This window comes from Oryzias latipes, chromosome 14, assembly GCF_002234675.1.
Source record: "Oryzias latipes chromosome 14, ASM223467v1".
In the NCBI taxonomy this organism is placed as follows: Eukaryota; Metazoa; Chordata; class Actinopteri; order Beloniformes; family Adrianichthyidae; genus Oryzias; species Oryzias latipes.
Window position 1 is genome coordinate 18,761,586 of NC_019872.2, and position 22,820 is coordinate 18,784,405.

At 39.5% G+C, this 22,820-nt stretch overlaps 1 protein-coding gene across 1 annotated transcript in view; it reads right to left on the reverse strand.

The window, feature by feature from the left end:
* The window catches only part of LOC101164584 (fibroblast growth factor 11), a 41,179-nt gene extending 19,760 nt beyond the window's left edge, over positions 1-21,419 (reverse strand). The window contains exon 1 of the mRNA XM_023962578.1: positions 20,346-21,419. Coding sequence (XP_023818346.1) covers positions 20,346-20,538 — 193 coding nt within the window. The 5' untranslated portion in view covers positions 20,539-21,419. The remainder of the gene's footprint in view (positions 1-20,345) is intronic.
* Between the last annotated feature and the right edge of the window lie 1,401 nt (positions 21,420-22,820).

The following is a 22,820-nucleotide window of genomic DNA, read 5'->3' on the forward strand; positions in this document are numbered from 1 at the left end:
AAAATTCGAACAAAGAGGCGTAAAGATTTGGCTTTTTCTTTTATCGACTCCTTCAACTTAATTTTCTTGTAAAAGGTCTAATGAGTATAATGAAAAAGGTCCATCAGCTTCTCTTGGTCTCACCTCACAGTTAGAAGGCCAAATCCCAGAAGGTTCAAATCCCAGCTAGAGGAACTCTGTGTGGAGTTTGCATGTTCTCCATGTGCATGAGTTTGCACTCCGGCTTCCTCCCACAGTCCAAAAACATGCTTCAAAGGTGAATCGATAAGACTAAATTGTCACTAAGGTTTGCAAGTGAATGTGTGGTGTGGCCCTGCGACAGACTGGCGACCTGTCCAGAGTGTACTCTGCCTTTTTGGGTCAACTGAGGCTGGGAAAGCCCAAATCCTGACCCCCAGGTTTGCAAGAAATCCAATTGTTTTATCCCTTGTGCTATCCTAGGCACTTTAGCATTGGGAGTTGGGTCATCTAGACCCACTAGACAGTGCTCTGAACCTTTTTTCTTTAATGATTTGTGATCTTCACTGGTGTCCATGGATTACATGAAATCTTTCCACCTTTGTCATGGTAGGGAGAACACGTCAATGTAAGGGTGGGGTCATCTAAGGTAGCACAAGGGTTAAAAAAGAAAATATGAAAATCGCTTTTTTTCATTTGTGTGAATGAAAAAAAAACAAAAAACAAGGCTGAATCTGAATTCTTTTGAGTTTACATGTAAATGTAAATGTAAATACTGACTTTTAGTTTTAGCATGACTCTTTAAAGATCTAAAACTGATGTTGTTACTCATTTTCCGAGCGCTGGCAGCCACTTGCTGTGGATGACCGGCGACTATTTATGACGTCATCGAGTGGGCGTGACGGCAGAATGAGAAGACACTCTTTTTCCAAAACTTTGTTTTGTTTGGAGGGCTAAATGTAGGGGTAGGGATAAGCTGTAGGGAATGGGGGAAGAATTCGGATTTGGCCTATGTCACAGTGGAAATACATCAAAACTATGATTTTGCACACAAGCCACAACTCCCTTATGTCACCAAGAAGTTTAAGCAACCAATATAAAACCACACTTGTTAGTCACATTGTACTTACACTACACAATAAACTGTTGATTTAATGAGCAATTTTCTGCAGTGTTTAGCTTGATAAAAAATTTTAACTGGTGAAAATTGTTAATTAGCATATACTTATAAAGTGCTATTCTGCGTTCTTTGAAGGTCTGGCACTTTATTGTCCCATTCCCCCATGCACACGGAAATTCACACACTGATGGCAGCTCCGGGAAACTCTGGCGCCAACCTCTAACCACCTAAAGTAATTTGGGGTTCAGTATCTTTCCTAAAGACACCTCGACACATGGACTGGCAAAGCGGGATCCGAACCTGTGATTTTCCAATCAGAGGTCAACCGCTCTGCCCTGGACCAAGGCTGGCCCACTTGGCAAAAAATGTCTTACGTTTTTCTGTCTGTTACAGAATATATTACATCCACATGAAGGTTTGTTATCCTTGGAAGCCAGAACACCAATTTTTGAGCATCTTGATACATTCAAATCTACAGGAAGCACAGCAGACACACTTAAAAATGTCACCAGGTGAGAGCAAAAACAACTAAGCTGTTGGATCAGCCTTGTGCTTTGCTTGGCTTATCACACTCCAGTATTTTATCACAGTAGATGTTCAGAAAGTCTTTTAGAAAAAAAAAATGTGAAGACGTGTATTTTAGAAAAAACATGACTTAAATCTCACATAATCAAATATAGTTCCCTTTAAAGGATAAAGCTCGTGGAAGATTGTAGATCGTTTTCCCTTAACCTCCTTTAAACTCATAAACTTACGTATAACATCTCTCTGCAGGGAGTTAGAATGAGCCACAACATCAGTAGAACTATGACCTACTCCACTTGTTACAGGGATCCATCTGCAGTCCCTGCTGTCCTGTCAAAACATCTCTCTTTATTCTCTATCTCCTCTTTTCTAAAGAATTCTCTTTGAATCGTGTTCACTTTCACCTCACATAATAAATCAATTCATCATTCAATCAGGTCGTTAAAGTCATTCATTACTTGTTCACAAAGATACCAGAGAATAAAGGAGTGATGGCAGAGGCTGGGACAAGGCTAGGACTGACGGGGAACACCAGAGAAGCCCAGAGAATTAGATAATAATGTCAATACAGTTAGTATGAATGTGTTTAAAGATGGTTTTACAGATGATAGATATTTGTTTTCATGTAATACTCCTCTAATTAATACTCTAGGTTATTTTATTAGGATCAATGAAGCCACTGTAAAAGTCCTCACCTGAATGTCCAAAAGAAACATAACCATAACTTACTTCCAACAAACAAAAAAAGTTAGTTAAATCCTTCCTAAAAAGATTGAATTCAACAATTTTTAAAACACGTGTTCAAAATTTAGTAGTTATGTGTCTACAGTCATTTTTTAATATGACAGTTGGCTAAATAAAGGTTGTATAGCTGCAGGGAAATGTAAAACTGGGTTTTGTTACTGTGCAGGGGCGCAGCTAGAACTTGGGGGCAGAAGACTCTGGAAGGGTGGCAAATGAGAACAGAAGAGTGGACGGACATTGCAAATGAAAGGATCCAAACTACGTATTTCAAACAGTTGTGTTTTTCTTTAGCAGTTCTTCAAGATGAGGGTCTGTAACTGATGTAAAGTTGTAGCAGAAAAAGGAAAACTTGTAGAAATTCTTGAAAGATGAATATGGACCTCTAGTATGGAATTCAAGCACAATAAATGATGAGATATTTCCACATACTAAACCCTCACAACAACAGGAACAACATAATTTAAATGTCCGAATATTACACAGTTCTTTTAAATACAAACTTCAGCATTCATTTGCAAGATGGAGTTCAAGTATAATGCTTAAAGAAGCTTGAATCGATGATTTCTATATATAAATATGTTATACCTTTGGCACACTAAAGAACAATCTTTTAAATAAAATATTTGTTGTTTTTGCTGCTCCATTCAGAACCCGAAAGCAAGACCACCGCCTTTCGCTCCTTGTGGGTGCCGTCCGTTTCATGACATCATCATCATCAACAACATTGAAACTTTTGCAAAGATGGATGTGCATATTGCGCATAGAAAATGAAAGCATTTTTTTCCAAAACCGCAAGCTCCGCTGAGAAAGTGGATGTGGCGGGGGCGCTGCTGTCATCGTAGAGTATTCCTGGAAAGGGCAGTTCCTCACTTTCATATGTGAGAATGTGAGGACCCGCTCGTTTTTGTGGATTGGGAGGGGCTGTTGCTCAGAGCGAAGGTTTTTAGAGGAAAACTCACAAATGCGTGAAACAGATAAAAAAACACTTTGAAGTTGTTTTTTGTAAGGGATGAACATTATAAAACACTTAAGAGTTTTAAAAAGTTGTATGTAGGCCGTTTAATCTTTGACTCAAAAGCTAAAGGGGGGGAACCTTTTTGGTGAGTGGCAGCTGCTCCCCCTTGCCCCCTGGTAGCTCCGCCCCTGTAACTGCCTTTCAATAATGAAGCCATTTCACTCACCGACAGTAGTTCTAACCATTATGACCTTTACATCCATTAAACTCTCATTTCAAGAAGGTGAATTGGAATGTTCCAAATCATTGCCATTTATTTTGCCGACCAAAAAATCTGTTTTAATCTTTTTTCACCTCTTTTGCTTAATTCCATTTTCACCATCAAGAGAAGCAGTAAAACTGACCAAAATAATTTTGTCAACCATAAAAACATTGTTTTTCCATATTCAAATGTTCACACAACAACCAGCTTCGAAGGTTTTCCAGTTTTTTCCCCACTTCTGTGGCCGCGTGACGTGTGTGACTGACGCAAAGCCTTCTCTAAACCGGGTCAGTCGGCTGTGGGTCAAAGAGCCCCCTGCGTTTTGTACAGACGAGTGTTATCATCTCACTCAACGGTATGTTGACTCACCAGCAGGCCCACGTCCAACTGACCTCTTCACACATAAGAGGGAAAATCTGATTAGCAGTGGATGCATAGAAGGGTGTGTAAGAAGTATGTGCATGGTGCAGAAAATGATCTTCCCGTGGCAGGAAAAATTGCATTAGGAATAAAACAATTACAAATGCACTTCAACATCTGCATTTTGACTAGATGTAATTATCATTCCAAGAATAGATACAGATGAACAAAAATGGAGATTTTCACAAATATGAAATGACTGCAGAATGTTTTGTTAAAGATCAGAGTCGTGGGGGCGTTTTGTTTTATTAAACCGATCCAGTCCCAGCAGGAAACGGCTGCGGGGTTTACACAGGGATGCCCCTCATCAATTTACAGTCGACACCGATAATCGTTTGGAAAATCACCTGGGGGGGAGAATGGCGCCTAGCCCTTCAGTACAACTGTTCACATAGCAATTATGTGTGTTTCTGTGTAAATGAGGTCAGTGCACATGAAACCCAAGGTAATCACCTCATGCCTTACAGCTGCTATCAAGGACACTTAAACCTCTCCGCGTGGTGTAATTGCTCTGGAAAATAAGCAGTGGTTTTAATGCTAATCAGCATGATGTAAAGCTCGGTGTTGGTTATCACACACTGATGTGTTTATATGGCTTGATTTGAGCGCAATTTGCTGATCTCCGTGTACCTGAGCTCTGCTTGACAACCTGCATTTTAGCAGCCAAGGGCATTTCCTTTATATCAGCTGCAACCGACCCATACATTCAGGTTTTCCTTTTTTTTTTTTGTCTCCAGGATTCCCCTTTTACCTCCCTCCTCTCCTCCTCCAGCTCTCCTTCAGCTGCTCCCCTTTGGCACACATGCACAGGCAAGATTTGTTTGAATTAACATGCATGCATTTTCAGTTTTACCATTCTCTGCTGCAGCATTTTTGTGTCAAATAAAAGTAGAAAGTGGTCCCTCCTTGATTTTCTCTCTTTTTCCTAACTGGGCCATGAGCTCCATAGTGCTGCGATTAATTATCAGGCTTTTTTTTTTTTTTTAAATATAGAGAAAAGCAAGACGCAAATGAAACAGCTAAAGAATAAAGATGGTAAGGTAGGGAGGGCAGGAGTAAATTGCCGTGACGAAGGAATGGAACATCCCTGTATCAGGCTTTGGAGGTAGGTGAAAAAAAAAGATGTAGAGGAGCTAAATGAGGAACCGACATATAGAGTGGGGTTTTGGAAAGAAAGGAAAGAAACAAGGTGCATAGCGTTCCTTCCAGCTTCAACAGTGACCTCCTAATTTGAATTCAAGGCTTCATAAATCATTTAATGGGACAAAGGCAGCGGTTCACATGAGTGAGGTGGAGTTATGGCAGCTTATTAATGGTGCTGACAAGAGCATGTCAAACACAAGCAGGAGCAAATGGGGCTCATGCTGCTTCCCTGACACACATTCAATAATCATATGTGCTTCATTAGCATTATGAAAGGAACATATCAATGACAGCTCACACGGTGAAGAGAGTCCCCAGAGCAGAAATCTTGTCTCCTCCCACTTTTCACGTCTCTCCCTCAAGGACACACATGTTTTGCAAGAGGGTTCAGACCTCTGTCAAAAAGAAGTGATCTGTGTTTACTGAGCACAGCGACGGACAAGAAAGGACTCAGATTGTGACTTTGCATTGATTTACTCCCAAGAGCATCCCCCATACAGCCGCGACACGCTGTGCTTTCCTCACACAGAGCAAGAAAACCCTCAGTTTACGTGCTTAAGGGTAACCGCAGAAGAAATCCATTATTGATTTTTAAAGAGACGTTATCTGAGATTAAGTTTCACTGATGCAGTTTTCACACATCTGCAGCCCATTCTGGATGGAAGCACAGACACACAGAAGTTTAGCTTAACACAAATCAAAAGAATTATTTAAATAAAAGTCTGCTCGTAAACCAAGTCAAGTGGTCAGTTTTACTCTTGCCTGCAGCCCCTTTTAAAAATGTGGTGCAGAGGAAGAGTGGACAGCCTCTGATTGGAAGATCGCATGTTCAGTTCCAATGAAACTATTTTATTTTTACCAAAAGTTGACAGCATAGCTGCAGCAGTACTTCAAAGGCTTGGTCGCACTCAAAGGATTTGGTTCATCCATAGTGGTTTATATATATATATATATATATATTTTTTTTTTTTTTTTCAGCTTCGTCCCACCAAAAACATGCTTCATAGGTTAATTGGTTACTGTAAATTGTCCCTAGGTGTGAGTTTGCATGGGTGTGTGACGTGTGGCCCTGCGACAGACTGAGGACCTGTCCAGGATGTCGCCTGCCTTCACCCACGAGTTGCCGGGATAGGCTCCAGCAGCCCAGTGACCCGGAAAAGGCACAAAATGGGTTTAGAACAGTGTTTTTCAACCTTTTTTGAGCCACGGCACACTTTAACCATGACAAAAATCCCACGGCACACCAGCATCCGAAAATGAAAAAAAAAAAGGAGATCTACAGTCCCTCTGCAATCTCACAGGCATTTTTGTGATCATTTTGCCAGAAAAAGCTGGAAGTTACAGCTGTTTTTTTTTTTAAAGTTGTAATAAAAGTTAAGTTAGAAGATTTAAAAACTGTTTGATGTGTTCGTTGTGGTTTCAAGACGTTAAGAGGAGAGACTCATTGTGCGCTGAGACGCTCTCATTTTATGGGAGATGTACTGTGAAAACTGCCGCAAAAGGGCAGTCAGACTGGCGTCTCTGAGCTTCATTGTTTTGTTCACTTTTTCCACGGTCTGATACCAGATTCTGTGGAAAGCTTCGCCGCAAAAGACGAGGTTAAGCTGGTATTTTTGTTGGAACTGAGAGACTTTATGGGCAGAATCGGAACAAGGAAGTGAAGACTTTAACCACTTCTGATTGGTCAGACTTATGAGGTGTGATTAAGCCACCAAGAATGATTGGCGGAGACGGTTAAAGGGGCGGGACTTTTCAGCAAACAGCTTTAGCTGCAGCTAAATTGCAGTACCGTCATTCTTATCAAATGTCTTTAATAGAATATAATAAACACACAGAAAAAAGTGTTTTATGATCTTTCATATTTATAACTACTCAGTGTTTTATCAGGGCCTGTTTTGGATGAACACAGAGCTGATATCCTGGAGATGGTAAATGTTTTTAGATCAGTGAATGAGGGCAATTTCCTACGGCACACCTGACCATCTCCCACGGCGCACTCGTGTGCCGCGGCACACTGGTTGAAAACCACGGGTTTAGAAGATGAATGAATGAATGAATGAATGAATGAATGAATGAATGAATGAATGAATGAATGAATGAATGAATGAATGAATGAATGAATAAATGAATGAATGAAAGATGAGCACACCATCTGCTGCACACGGGTCACAATTTTATCCTGATGCATTTTAACTCATTTTACTGATATTAGTAAACCCCTTTCTCCATCTAGTGATGTGCTTTCCTTTCTTAAGGACTTCTCTCTAACATTCTTATTTTCACCTTCTCATCCTCTCACTGCTGCCTAAGTGTCCTCGTCCCCACTGTCTCTCTCTTGTTAGAGGCAAATTCAATCTACTTTTGTATACTTTAATCAAAGCAGCCACAGATTGAATTTAGCAGTGTGTGTAGGAGTTTAAAGTGGAATCTTCCAGAGGTCGGGATATGAGGGGGTGTTCTCTGCACAGACTTCTCTTCACATGCAGGACTTTGGATGAAAGACTCTGAACAGTTCAATACATATCTTTTAAATGGAAAATTAATCTATTAGTCCAGTTCCAGTTCCCCAATCTGCAACTGTCCACAGACTTATTTCACTAAAGACGGATAAAGCTTTAAAATGAATCGATGGGGTTTATCTGATCCGCTTTGGGGTTGATCTTAGTTTTAATCTGATGTTTACATCATGATCAACTCGATGATTCATACACAAACATCCCGGTTGATCAGCATCACATATTTTACACCCGTGTGGTAGAAACAATTTTCTTAAATTATCCTTCATTTTATAATCTTTCCATTTTAATGTGATCTTGTCGTTTTAACTCTTTCCAACTTAATGACTTGACTCTATAAATAAGATTTCTAAAAAATATAAATAAACCTGTTTTTAAATTAATACATTTTTGTGAGGAAAATAATATGTTCCTCTCCTGCTGATTTTGTCCTCTGAGAGAGAAATAATCCCTTTGTAATTTAAATGGCAGCTTTATTTGAACAGTGAGAGACTTTTCACAAAAGAAAACATTTTTTTCTATAAATTCATGAACTGATTTGCATTTTGATGACAGAAAAGAGAAGCAAGATTTCTGGCACCCCGCTGTCTTCTATATGGGCAGCGAGCTGGGAGTAGGAGCATCCGTTACTTTTATAGGACACTCGTCTATGGAGGGATTGTCAAGTGTAGTTTGAAATCTGATTGATCCGACTCTTCACCAAAGTTGTCCAAAATGTCAGGGACAAGACTGAAGACGTAGTCTGGAAATTGGTTATCACCAATCAGCTGTGGTGGGAACATTCTCCCAGTTTGTGAGATTATTTCCAAATGGGAAAAGAAAAATCACATAAATACCTGTCAGTCTCCCTCAGTCTGGGGCTCCATGCAAAACCTCACCTCATGGACTGTCGAACTCTAACCACATGGAAACATTTGGTTGATGATTTTAAGGCAGCTAAAACCATAGCTGCATAACAAACAGATGCAAACACTAAACGGCATAGAAATTCTCCATCTAATGCAAGGTCCTCCCGCTCAAATGAGCCCATTAGAAGTTTGATAAGAACATCAAAGTGATTCAGAGGAGAACTGAGTGAAAAAGTTTCACCCTGATGAAACAAAAATCAAGCTCTTTGGCATTAACCCAACAAAAAGGTTGCCTTTGACCCATAAAAGAACTGGATTGACTGAATCTGCCCCCCCTCGCGTTCCAAGCAGCACCTGCTGGCTCAAAGAAGACAAAATCCCATAGACTTCTGTATAGAAATAAAAAGCTTTTATTCAGGCATTCTATTGGTCAGAATAACCTTTCTTGTTCTGATACATTTTTTATAACGTTCTTGCTAATTGTGATTTATTTTCGTTATATTTTATCTGTGGTGCAAGTTATTCAAGTTCTAAACTGACTGATCCGATGTCTCAATAAAACCATGCTGTCTTGTGTGAATGTTCAATGCGTTTGATTGACAGATCCGGTTCTAAATGGTAGGGGTGTGGCCTTCCAGCAAGCCCACTCCTGATTGGTAAGAGTGGTTGCCATAGAAATCTGTACTTAATTCGACTCAGACCAGACAGTGGCACAAACATGACAACGTCTGTATTGCAATAAAATGTCAACTGAATTGACTTAATTTTCTTTATGTGACATCACACTCACTTTGTCCAGTTCTCATTTACAGTCAATGATTTGACCCCAAGAAACACCATCCACATGGTCAAACATGGAAGTCAAAACAAATTGGGATTTTTTTTTACAAATGAAGCGGAACAACTGCACTCCATCAAAGGGAAAACTTAAGGAGCCAAGTCTCATTAAATATTTGGTGAGAACTTAAAAAAAATCATTAAAAATTGAGTATTGTGGGGTTTTCGTCATGCCTAAAAATGCTTACAGAAAGTGTCTCACAGAGTCTTACTAACTTGTAAAATCAGAGTTCCTAAGCCTCATTTCCACTGAGCGGTATGGCCTGGTCTGGTATGGAATGGTACGTCAGTTAATTCTGGACCGCACTGAGTTTCCACTCAGTTAAGCCTCGCTTCCTATGTCTTGGAGCTGCTGCTGTGCTGCATCCCCTATCATTCTGATCACCTGGCAGGTGTGGCCAATGATCTTGATCAGCACCTGCCAGGTATTTAAGTCAGAGGAGCCCTCGACCAGGGAGGCATGCAGAGAGAACAGAGCTGCGCAGGAGGCTGAGGAGCAGTTGGGGTTTGAGCTTGAGTTGGAGCGCTGCTGGTTGGTTTGTTTTTCCTTTTCACCTCTTGGTCCTCAGCAGTCTTATACTGCTGGGTTTTGTTGTTTTAGTTTGGGTTTGGACTTTAGTAGCCTATATTTGCGGGCTTTGTTTATTTGTTTTGAACAGTTAAACCTTGTTAGGCAGCCTTGGGAGCTGCTGACTACGGTGGTCAATGTGGCTAGGTCAGTTGTCTCCCTGACTTTTTTTATGTTTGACCAAGGTTCCAATCCTTCCATTTTGTCTTTTTGTTTGAATCAGCACAGTGATTTCTTTCTGCTTTACAGGACATGGTTTTTTTTTTTTTTGTTTTCCCTAAACTATTCCGCAATTTCCTGGTGTCCAGTTTTCATATGTCATGGCCCCTCTGTGATCCATTACCCTAAACTGAGGCAGGTTTGCGATAAGTCGTTCAAAACTGTGATGGATGAAAACAAGTATTGTTTTAATTTGACAAAAGGGGGAAATTAGATGTCGCTGCACGCCTGTGGTGCAGCTAGACCATTGATAATTCTTTATACTGAGCCAGACTCAAAGATGCATGTCAGAAGACTTTTAAGCAGCATCAAACAAAATAAACATTCTAAAAAGTAAGCAGTTCTACCCTTTTTGAGAAACACATGATGTATTCATGATACAATGTGACATGATCTGTTCATTTCTGAGTATTCCTCTGAAAACCTGCTCTCTGAGCACCAACCCAACTCGCGCAAATGAGCAGGTTCTCACAAGCTGACGTAGAGAACAGCCCCTTCCAGGAACTGTCTGCCGTTAGCCCTGCCCCCAGGCTAAGGCACACACCCACTTCCTCCATAGAGCTGGTGGTGATCAGCAAAATGCTTTCTACATGTACAATCTGCATATCCATCTTTACAAAAGTATTATTTTCTTGGACGACACGCTGCTGAGGCCGACTCCAGGCTGACATGAAATTGGCAGCGCCCGTTTCAGAGATCGAGTCGCCATACTTCCGGGTTTGAAAATGAACTTAGAAAAATAACATTTAATAAAAAACGTGTTCTTTTGTGTGCCAAAGGTATTTTATTGACATACCAAGATAAATGTATACATTTTTGGTGTTTTTTGTTAAAAACAAACTCAAGCCTACTCAGTAAAGCCTATTTATTTTATGTGTTTTGACATAAGTGTCAGCAACCTGCTGTGAAACAAAGCTTGGAAACCACATTATGCCTAATTTTTGTATTATTCTTTCCAGGTGCATGCTGTAGGCAATATGGGGTTGTGCATGGGTAAAAACAAGTACACAAAGAAGCACAATGGTCTCTAATTGAAGACAAAACAGAAAAATAATTCCATTGGTCATATAAGTTAAAAAAATAATCTTTTATCATTGGTCTTTCAGGGCTGTGGATCGTACTTGGGTGGCATTTTTTTCATCTGCTTCTGATTCACAAAACAAAAAATAAACAAGTACTCAAATGAACTTTTGATCTTTATATATGTCTTCCATCAGAAAAATGCCACTAGAACATGTTAAAAACACCAAAAATATAATTAATAGAGTGGATCTTTAAAGCCATAGTATAATTCTCTGAAGTATTTTTTTACTTTACTATGTTTACATTAAATATATGCCAAATCAATGATTTCAGGCACCACAAATATTCATACTTTTTTTTTGTTCTGGAACAGATGACATAAATCACAGTATTCAGATGCTGGTTACAGTCCCAAAACAAGGCTTCGCCTTTTCTACTTGCTGGCACTCAAAGTACTTTCAAATTGCTTTAAAGCTCATTCACACACCCACGAGGGAGCAGCCATGCAGCTTAACCTAATCCATTGGAGGCAACTGAGGGTTCAGTGCCTTGCCCAAGGACACTCAGACATGTGACTGCGCTAGCCAAAATTCAAACCACCAATTCTTCAGCTGGGAGACGATTGCTCTTTGAGCCCCAGCCACCAAACAGTCAGCTAAACTTTCAAAGGCGAGGCGATCTTGTAACGTGTTTACAGGGTTGGTAGCTGCTTTCATTGACTGTAAATGAGAACTGAACTGAGTGACACCTCCCTCCTGGCACTCCACATAGAAGGCACCCTATGCCCAATCTATAGAGAAAGAAAAAGCTATGTTATTCTATTTGCCAAAATCACCATTCTTGCTCTGATACTGACCAGATGCATCAATAAAAGCACAGTGGGGCAAAAAAGTATTTAGTCATCCATTAATTCTGCAAGTTATCCCACTTAAAAAGATGAGAGAGGCCTGTAATTTTAATTATAGATATACCTCAACTATGAGAAACAAAGTAAAACAAAAATTCCAGAAAATCACAAATTGATTTATAAAGAATTTATTTGTAAATTATGGTGAAAAATAAGTATTTATAACAAAAGTCGAACTCAATGCCCTTTGTTAGCAATGACAGCAGTCAAACATTTTCTGTAAGTCTTCACAAGGTTTTCACAAACTGTTGCTGGTATTTTGGCCCATTCCTCCATGCAGATCTCCTCTAGAGCAGTGATGTTTTGAGGGTGTCGCTGGGCAACACAGACTTTCAACTCCCTCCAAAGTTGTTCGATGGGGTTGAGATCTGGAGACTGGTTAGGCCACTAGGACTTTAAAATTACCTCTTACAAAGCCTCTCCTTCGTTACACGGGCAGTGTGTTTGGGATTGTTGTCATAGAGAAAGACCCAGCCATGTTTCATCTTTCATGCCATTGCTGATGGAAGAAGGTTTTTCACTTAAAATTTGCCTTTACTGAAAAACAGCCCCAAATCAGGATGTTTCCACCCCCATGCTTTGCAGTAGGTATGGTGTTCTTTGGATGGAACTCAGCATTCTTTCTCCTCCAAACACGACAATTAGAGTTCTTACCAAAAAGTTCTATTTTGGGTTCATCCAACCACAGGACATTCTTCCAATCCTCCTCTGGATCATCCAAATGTTCTCTAGAAAACTTTAGACGGGCCTGCATATGTACTGGCTTTAGCAAGGGGACACGTCTGGAACTGCAGGATTTGGGTCCCTGGTGGTGTAGTGTGTTGCTGATGGTAGCCTTTGCTACCCGTCTCTCTGCACGTCATTCACCAGGTCCCCATTCTTGTGAACATTTTGACCCTATTGGGTGAGCTCTTGCAGGGAGCCCCAGATGGAGAGAGATTATCAGTGGTCTTGTATGTCTTCCATTTCCTAAAAATTGCTCCCACAGTTGATTTCTTCACACCAAGCTGCTTACTTATTGCAGATTCAGTCTTCCAGCCTGGTGCAGGTCAACAATTTAGTTTCTGGTGTCCTTAGACAGCTCTTTGGTCTTGGCCATAGTGGAGTTTGGAGTGTGACTGTTTGAGGTTGTGGACAGGGAACTTTTATATAGATAATGAGATCTTGCAGGTGTCATTAATACAGGTCACGAGTAAAGAACAGAGGATCCTCTTACAGAAGATATAATGTACAAATAGATTCTTTAAAAATCAGACAATGTGACAATGTGTATTTTTCTCACTTTGTCTCATAGTTGAGATTTTCATATGATAAAAATTATAGGCCTCTCTAATCTTTTTAAGAGGGAGAACTTGCAAAATTGGTGGCTGATGTGGTCTCACATCAAATATTCAAAACATTTGATTGACTGATTCTTCCAAGCCTGCTTTCAAGTGGTAGGGGTGTGACTTTCCAACAATCCCACTCCTGATTGGTTAGAGTGGTTGCCATAAAAATGTTGATTTAGAATGACCTGGACCAATACGTTACTGATGTCATCTGGTTCCAACTTTGCAACATCTATATCGCAAAGAAATTGTGACTGAATTGACTTTATTTAGCTGGAGCCGTAAGTCATTTTTATGTCACACTCACTACCTCACATTCGATCAGTCCAGGTCTCTTATACAGTCAATGGGTGCTACACAATAATGGACAAACTACGCCCGTCACACAACTGTATATTTTAACAAACACGTTTCACTAGTCTTCCATTTAAAATTAAATAAAATGGCCAAAACATTAAATGGTGAAACCCCGCCCACCTCTCTTTTAGTTCCAACAACACTCCTCCTTCCTTTGACATAGTTCTGGTCACTTCTTACACCTCTCTCCGTGAAACATGTACCCACCCTTTGATCCATTTTTTTCCCCTGACATCAATAATGAGCTATATATTTTACCTTGTGTTTACCTTCACAGATAACTGCCTCTGTCTCCTTCTCCCTGTCTCCCTATGTTTCTCTGACCCCTGTCACAGTCAGTAAAGTTCTGATGAGAAGCTACATAACACTGCATTGTCTGATCGGGTGTTGTTGAGTAAGCAGGTTTGCTGCCCTGATCTCTTGGGGTCAGCTTAATGCTATCCTGGCTGGGTCTCTCCTTGTAACCTGGTCTTCTGGAGGCCAGCTGGGGCCTCCGCTCTGCTCCGAGCGTTATCTGGCCTTCTGGCTTACTCCTACAACATACTACTGCTCCCCTATGCCAAAAAGGACACTCAGTTCTGTCACTTCATATGACACGTCACTTGATCTGGCCACGAATTGTTTGTCAGATTTCCTCTTCGTGAAGGGACATGGTTGAAAATATGGAGTGTTCTCAAGTTAAAAGTAATTTTTTTTATCTTTCATGTGCTTTTAATGCATGCTCCTTCTGTGAAACAAGAAAACACATAAAAGGTGATACACAGGGACAGGCAGTTCAATATCTTTCCCCTTTCAAGTCAGATTCCACCTTGAACAAACTAAAGGGTGGTTATTGATTAATTGATGTCCACTAATGAGCTGAATTGATCAGTGGAGCAGATCACTAGCTGTGAAAGGGTCACCCCTTTAAATGGCATGTCTCATCGTAAAGGACTATAGATAAAGGGATGAAGGGAAGGTGGGTGGAAGGAAGTCAAATCAAAAGCAAACTTGGGTTTGTCATTTATCCCCAATTTAAGCTATGTGCCAAGAACACGCAACAGAGTTGAATTACTATTTTGTTGCATAAGAAAACTGTTCAGTGTTCCAAACGTGGCTTAATATGATGAGTAGAACATTCAAAAAACCACTCAGAGCCAAGATTTCTGTCAGGGGTCAAGAGTGTCGCACAAATATAAACACACATAATCTCATATGAAAGGTATTAACTATCTGGTGTTCATGTTACACAGGATGTGTGCCTGTGTTGCATAATATGCTAAAGTAATCTCCTTTCCACATGATCTAATCTCTAAGCTGTTTTGAAATGGTTTACTGTTTAAAGTATAAATAACATCATTCATGTTCTGTCTTTTATGCAATCCTGTAGAAATACGTTTTTTCTGGAAACTAATGACTGTCAAAGCTAAAAGTCGCTAAAGTTTTGATGAAAATGGACAATTTGACCACAATTTTGACAATTTGGACATTCTTTAGGGGGTGTTGTTTAGTGCTTTTAATATGTTTTAACTAGCACAAAGAAGAAAGCCCACATCACTCCTGTCTTGAGTCTCTACACTGGCTGCCTGTCAGCTTGAGGGTTGATTTTAAGATTAATCTTCTAGTCTTAATGGTTTGGGACCCTCCTACCTCTCCTACCTTTTCAGTCCTAACAAAACTTTCAGAACTCTAAGATCTTTAGGTTCTTTCCTTTTATTTCGTCCCACTGTGGGAATCATGCAGAACTCATGGTGAGGCTTCCTTTCAGTATCGTGGTCCTCATTTGTGGAATAGTTTACCTGAGGACGTCAGAGTTTCTGTCCTTGTGGAGATTTTCAAAAGCAAATCAAAGACAAATCTTTTCAATTTAGCTTTTACATAACTCATTTATTCAACGTATCTATTTATGTGCTGGGCTTTTTAAGTATTTTATGGCTTTTATGGTTTTATTGTTTTTGTGTTTTTTACCTTATCTGTCTTTTAATCTATGCAGTGCTTCCTCAACTTTCTGGCCACAGTGATCCCTTCATTTTCTACTTTTATGTCTGTTTTACTGTTGTTGCTGTTATCTGATGCATCTTATTTTATATAGAGTTTTAACTAATGTTAAAACAACAACTAACTAATGTAACTAATGCATTTTTTAGACCACTGTGATACTCAGAAATGTAACTTTAAGCTTGATTTTCTTTACATGTGACCATAATTCTTTATTGTCATTGTCACAGGTGTATGTATGCCGGACTGGACACCATTCTACTATCAATTTATCTAACTTATCTAACTGTACTCTGTTGACAGAAATATTAGTGTAATTTCCCTTTAGTTACTTCAGATTTAGTGTATCATTCTTCTATTGGGGGTTTGTGTCCCTTCTCAACCATAGAAGCTTCTGCTCATCTTAAAAAGCTTTGGACAAGATGTTTGAGTAGGAATTTGTGCTCCTAATGAGGATTTAGTGGTGTGAAAACGAGTTAGATTAGATCCCCTCCTGGAATAATTTAGTCAAACATGTCTTTTGCTGGGTGCACTTCGAGAATGTTAAAGGACTTTGTCCAAATAAAGATTGACTTTCTATTAAGTTGCAGGTCTAAACAGTAAAAAAAAAAAAAAACTCCCATATCATCATTCCTCCCCCATCAAATTGCACATTTTTCACAAAGCAGCACTGTAGAGGCAGTGCATTCGAAAGGCTCACACGCCCCACAGCATGTTTCCAGCGCTCCACACTCCAGTGAGGGTGTCCTATAAGCATTTTCATCCTTCTGTTAGCTTTGAACTCATTTATCTAAAGCTTGCAGCTATTTATCCATTGAAACCCACACCATAAAGCTCCTACCTACAGTTTATGTGAGTCATTGTGTTTAGAGGTAGGTTTCACCGGCTGATTCCTTCAGGGGGGCAAAAGGAGATTTGTAAGTTCACTCATCGTCCACTGTAATTACAGGCCACCCCTAAAGCAGTTCCCACTCTTTGAAAATATCAGGTTCAAATTAAAAGTAACACAATTATCTTTTGTCAGAACATTTTACAAAACCTTTTAACCAAATGTAACAATTTAAGCAAATAAAAAAAATACTTAAATAAAGGGCATGCATGGGGCTTGCTTTTTTTTTTTTGGGGGGGGGGGGGGGGGGTACAGTTTAAACTTCTAAGCCTTAGAAGTATGAGTGCAGCTAAAAACAAGCCTATTAGGTTAAAATAATTTACACCAAGTTTAAATATAATATAAATAATTGTGCAATCTTTAAAATAATTCAATTTCGTCATCACCTTTACTTTAAACATTCTTGTAAAAGCGACTACTTTTCAGATCTTGGTTACTGAATCAGAAAACAGAGAAAGAAGCCAAAGCTTGAAATCAATGTTTTTACATTTTTAAATCACATTTTTATTTTCCTAACTTTTTTTTCTTTTACAAAAGACACAAAAGAGTCCTTCATTAAAAGAATTTAAGTTCCAAGCTTAGGCTTTTGGGTTCAATTAATTTTTTTAAATGTAAATACCGGTAGGAAAGATTTTGTTATATTAAAATGGTAAACGACATGCAGTATTTAACCCTTTATTACCTTCTTAGAAGCCCAAAGGGCTTTACAGTCACAGACCCATTCACCCATCAACACACTGATGGCGGCACTGCTGAACACTGGCGGCAACCTGTGACCACCAGGAGCAATGTGGGGTACAGAGTCTTGCTCAAGGACACTTTGTCGACCTCCACTGGTTTAAAGTTGTCAAGTAGGACCATCTTTGTCACAGTTGATGATCAGTCCTTCTCTTCCATCTCTCTGACCTTTGGTGTTCCGCAGGGATCTCTTCTAGGTCCTGTACTATTTTCAATTGACTTCATTTTGTTGGAGCCGGAAGTACAGTAAGTCCTTTTCATTGGGTGATGTCATACTAACTCATATATATTTAATGTCTGGTCACTTAAAAACTTTCATTTGTTTGTGACTCATGCTTCTACACATTTGCATAACAAAGACTTTACTTTTTCTTTTTACTCAATATTCACATCCATTATTTAATCCCTTCGATTCCTGTTTTACCTGCAGGATAGTTCTCATACATTAATTAACTGTACCAAGGTGAGCCTTCATATGTCAATAAAAAGGAATTATCTGGGGAAATTCAGATGTTCCTTAACAATATTGACATATTGCTTCTTTAATTCACACAAAGTAAAAAAATGGACAAAGGTAAAGTAGAAAAACGTCCCTCCACATCTGTTTTTTTAAGTCTGTTAATAGTGCACAGTTTAAAGATAAATATAAGGACGTTTTAATATTATCCACCCAGTAAAAATAGGTTAAGCTAAAAAGCTATCAATATTTTTTTTAATTAAAAGATACTTTACTATTTCAATGCTTTAATCTCTTTCTTTGCATTAAAACAAACAAATAAAATTTCATTTATAAGTTGGTCGTAATGTTAAACGAATGCAACATTTCAAAATAGAATCAACTGTAAACTTGTATTTAAAAGGACTTTCTTAGTAATGTTCTTATTCCCTCTTTATTGATGTTATCATTACTGTACTGTGTATTTTTTATGGATTTTGTTGCATCAATTATTAGTATTTTGATTAATTTGATTTTTTTGATGAGCTTGTCTTTTTTTATTTTACACAAAATCCTTATTTTGCAGAACTTCTTTTTCATGTAATACATGCCGGATTTTACTTTTCTCTCCAGTTTTTAGGAATCAGGGTTATGGCACTCCCATTACCCTGAGCTCTAATTTGTTGCTAAATCAGGAAAAGCAATTTGCTAAAGCAGCATGGTAACAAGTCAATCTGGCCCTAAATATGATATGAACAAAGATCATGCACACTGACAACAATCTATGGTGCTTCAGCACTAGCATGTCCAACTATTCATTTAATTAGATTTTAATAAAATGGAAAAAGGAAAGTTTCAACATGAAAGCATCTACAAAATGTAGTTTGTAAAGCTCCTTATTTTCTATCAACACAAAGCTTTTTTTTTTTTTTACAAATCCAGATCAAATGCAGAATGTTCTCAGTGGTCATTTTTAAACCTCTAAAGACTAATGGATGTATACCAAATGGGACATCCTAGAATAACCTAGGCTGACTTTTCCATAAAGCCATAATATTAATGATCTTGACAGATTTCGAGCTTTGGACCGTTTGTTTCATGTCTGCTGTGCACACGCCTCAGTGATGAAAAGCCAGACAAACATTTGGTATCATTATGTAAAGAACTTTAAAGCTACTTTCAGGGATTGGAGAGGTCAGGCTTGAACAGATGCAGCATATTCCTGCAAAAACACAATTTTCTAAAGAAGTAAAATTACTATAATTTTTACTTATTTAATGCAAACTGAATGAAAACATGGGTAGGTCAGGAGACTGCGCAAATCATGCAAACGTGTTTTTTTTCTTTCAAATTCAATTATGCAAAAGCTATTATCTATAAAATGCAATATGTCATTGTGGAAATCTCCTACACACAAACATATCATGGATGCTACATAAGAGGCAATATCCTTCACACAGCCAGACACGTTCTTATCTTGGGGCTTCTCTGGGAAATATGTTTATTCAGCAACATTTCTTTAATATGCATAATTTACCTTAAGCATGGTACTCTCCCTAATAGAGCATGCACACGGCAGCACATTAATTCAGTGAATTAAATAATTAAATGAGGGTACAAGTCACCGCAAAGGAGACACATGGACTTCAAAACTGGATGATGAAATTGCATTTTGATTGTGTTTAATTAGTGCAGTCTTACATTTTAGGGAAGAGCGGAAAACTGAACAAGTCAGCACAGGAAACTGCAACGACGGGTTTTAGCAAATTTCACAGTTCACTGTCCATGCAAATATCCATATGTATATGTTGAGGAGTGCAAAAGCCCCTGGGTGTGTATAAAAATTCCATCTGACTGGCTTTATTTTGATTGTGCAAAGCACTGGTAAGTCAGTGCACAACCGGATCCGTGCACAGACCAACTGAACGGCAGTTGTGAGTCTACAAGGCCCCTACCCTTTTAACCAAAATATAAATTTTTTTGTTTTGTTGAACTTTTTGTGAGAGTTTTTGTCACGAATATCTGAACAGATGATTGATTATTTACCGAAACCCAATTCCATTAATAATAATGACCAGTTTGGATTTGAGGGACTTCTGCTTTTTTATCGAATTTTCTGCATCTGATTACAGTCAACGAATGGTTTATTTTTAAACTTACGTCGTATTTGCAAAATTCTACGTTATTGGCTTTTACTAATAAAAAATAGGAGACAGTAAAACTATCTATTGATGGAGTGACAATCAAAAAAGTGTCTGAGTTTAGATACCTTGGGGTAATTTTGGATGAACATTTTTCTCGGATGCCTTATATGTCATATGTTAAAAGTAAAGTGGCCAAAACTGTATTTGTTCGGAATAATGTTGGGTAATATTTATCCTGTAATGTGCTGAGAAAATGTGTATGTTTTTTAGATATAAAAGGTGTTTATATATTAAAGGTGGTTATGCAAGAATGTTTTGTGATGCAGGCCTTTAATTGAAAAAAGACTTTTCCTTCTCCCAATTAAAGTCACAGGTACAAGGTTGCTAAAACAGACCAGAAGACAAAGGCAAAAGAGCAAGCTGTGACTCACCTGGCCTTTTTTCGTTTCGACCTTTTCGACCCCCACATAGTCGAACTTTGGAGATCAGGACCAGGATCTGTTTCTGGCACAGAGACTTGTTGCTCTTAGGACAGGGCTTGCGCTTGTTGGCTACCGGTCGGTTCGCCTGATCGTCCTTGACCGCCCGTTTCTGTCTGATGAGAGAGCTGGCGAGAGCTGCCATCTTCCCCCCCTCTCACTTTTGCGGAGGGGGGTGTCTTCCTGCCCTTTTTTCTGTTGCTTGTTTGGCTTCTCCTCTCAGCAAAAAAAAAATAAAATAAAAAAATTCAAAATTCCTCCCAAAAAAGAGAAAAAATGCTACTATGGCCCAAAGCTTTGGCAGAAGCTCCCACGGGGGAGATCAGGATACTAAGTGGGTTAACAGGAAAGAGTTTAGCTTGATGGCTTCCTTTGAGAGGGAGGATCTGGGAGAGATGCAAGTTCACAAGTAGTCCACTTTAAAAACCTCAACTCTTGCTAAAAATAAAAATCTAGCCGTAAGAGAGTGCAGGGAAACGCGCCACAGTCACATTTTCAGGTGTAAACTAAAACCAAGGTTAGAACGGTTGACTTTTCAAAGATGGAAACAAATATCTCTAACCCTCATCTCCACTTAAATTTCACATCCAAATTTGCTTTACCAGCCTAAATATTGTAGTGCAAAATAGCTGTCCTACTTTAACATTAAAAAGCAGCGAAAACAAGCTCAAAAAATGTTACATATAAAAACACTTTTAGTGAAGAAAAGAGAAACCATGGCGAATGCTAGGAAGCTCTTAAAAGCACAAGAAAAATCAAATTGTTTGTCACCATTTTGGCGGTCCACGGAGGTCCAACTTTGCCTCCCATTTAAAAGCTGCAGCATGGAATAATGAGGCAGGAGTGTGGGGGGGTAATCCAGCGGAGTTAGATCCAGAGGTGGAACAGGCAGGACGCTGACTGTCTTTGACAGAAGAGAGCCGGGAACAGAGTGGAGACATGGACTCGGACGGACAGAGATTCCTCCTCTGCCTCGGGATGCTCCTTTCCCACAGTCCTCACCAAACCCACCTCCCTTTTCCTCCTCCCCCCTCCTCCTCCGCCTCCTCCTCCCAGCCAAAGTCAGCGAGCGCTTCAGAGTCTGTGTGTGTGTGAATTCCAGCAGCTACCATCAGTAGAGGTGACATTCATGAGAAAGAGAGAGGCAAAGAGAGACAGGGGGAGAGAGACAGCAATAGAGGGAGGGGGGTGGGTAAGCTTGGCTGGGGTAGAGATGAAAATATGGGAGGGAGAAAGAGTCAAAGACGGGAACAGCCACTACGCTACGACTAAAATTTTGTTATTTTATGGAAACGTCCACTTAAAAAAAAAGCTCAATCATTTTAACCACTTGACGGAACCAGAAGGGGGGGGGGGGGTCAAGTGCAGAATGTGACTTTTCAGTCAGCATCACTGATGGCTCCCTGTGAACATGTGTTGGTGAGGGATTTTCCCAAATGAAGTCAGTCAACCAAAACACATGTACTGTAGATTGTGTTTATTCACTCACAAGGACTGGAGTAAATGATTCCTACAAGACCCACTCCATGTGTTTTTAACATGTTCTTGTGGCATTTTTCTCATTATGGAGGACATATATGAGCCACAAGCTCCCTGCTTCGCTCCATTCGGATGCATTCACTTGTAGACCACTCGTTCATTTTCCTCATCTGAGATGGCATCCGGCTCAAAACTGTACGGCTGGACAGCTCCAATATTGGTCGCCAGTTTTGTTGCACCCGTAATGTTAGGTCGTGGGCGTGAGGGGCTCTAAGCAAGTGGGAGAGCGTGTGAACAGAGAGCTCCCAGCAACGGGGATGTAAAGGTGGGGCAGGGTTGCTCTGCTCCAACATCCCGCCCACAACCCGGAGGCGAATTTGCAATTAACTCTTGCTGCTCTGCAGAAACTGTGTCCTACCGTGACATGTATAGGACATTTATGTCAAAAGGTTATTGGAGTGGGACTTTGTTACAAAGCTATACAGAAAATCAATGGAGAACACAACTAATCCTGACAGCCTGTTTACGAATACAGTTGGCTTCAACACGCTTTTTGGTATTCAACATGTAAAATAATTGCAACTTAGCTCAATTTAAATGGCAATAAAAAATGATGATGGCTTTAAACATTTAAGTGGCAATAAAACATTAAGTCTCCACAAAAACAGTTCTAGTTTGGAAAGCAAAGTTGCAAAAAAAAAAAAAAAAAAAAGACTTTAAGAAGTGTTTATGGGATGCAAACTCTTAGAGATTGGGTGCACACTGTTGTTGGGTCCAACATACTTTGCTATCTGGAGTAGTCCACTTCACTTGGCAGGTGTGAAAGCTCTCACGCAGCGCTAAAGTGAACTGAGGTTGTAAGTGAACTCTGCATTTCTGTGACAGTGTGAATGCAAATGGACTATCAGGAAGAGAAAAGAGTGACATCCATCTCTAAAATGAGTTAGT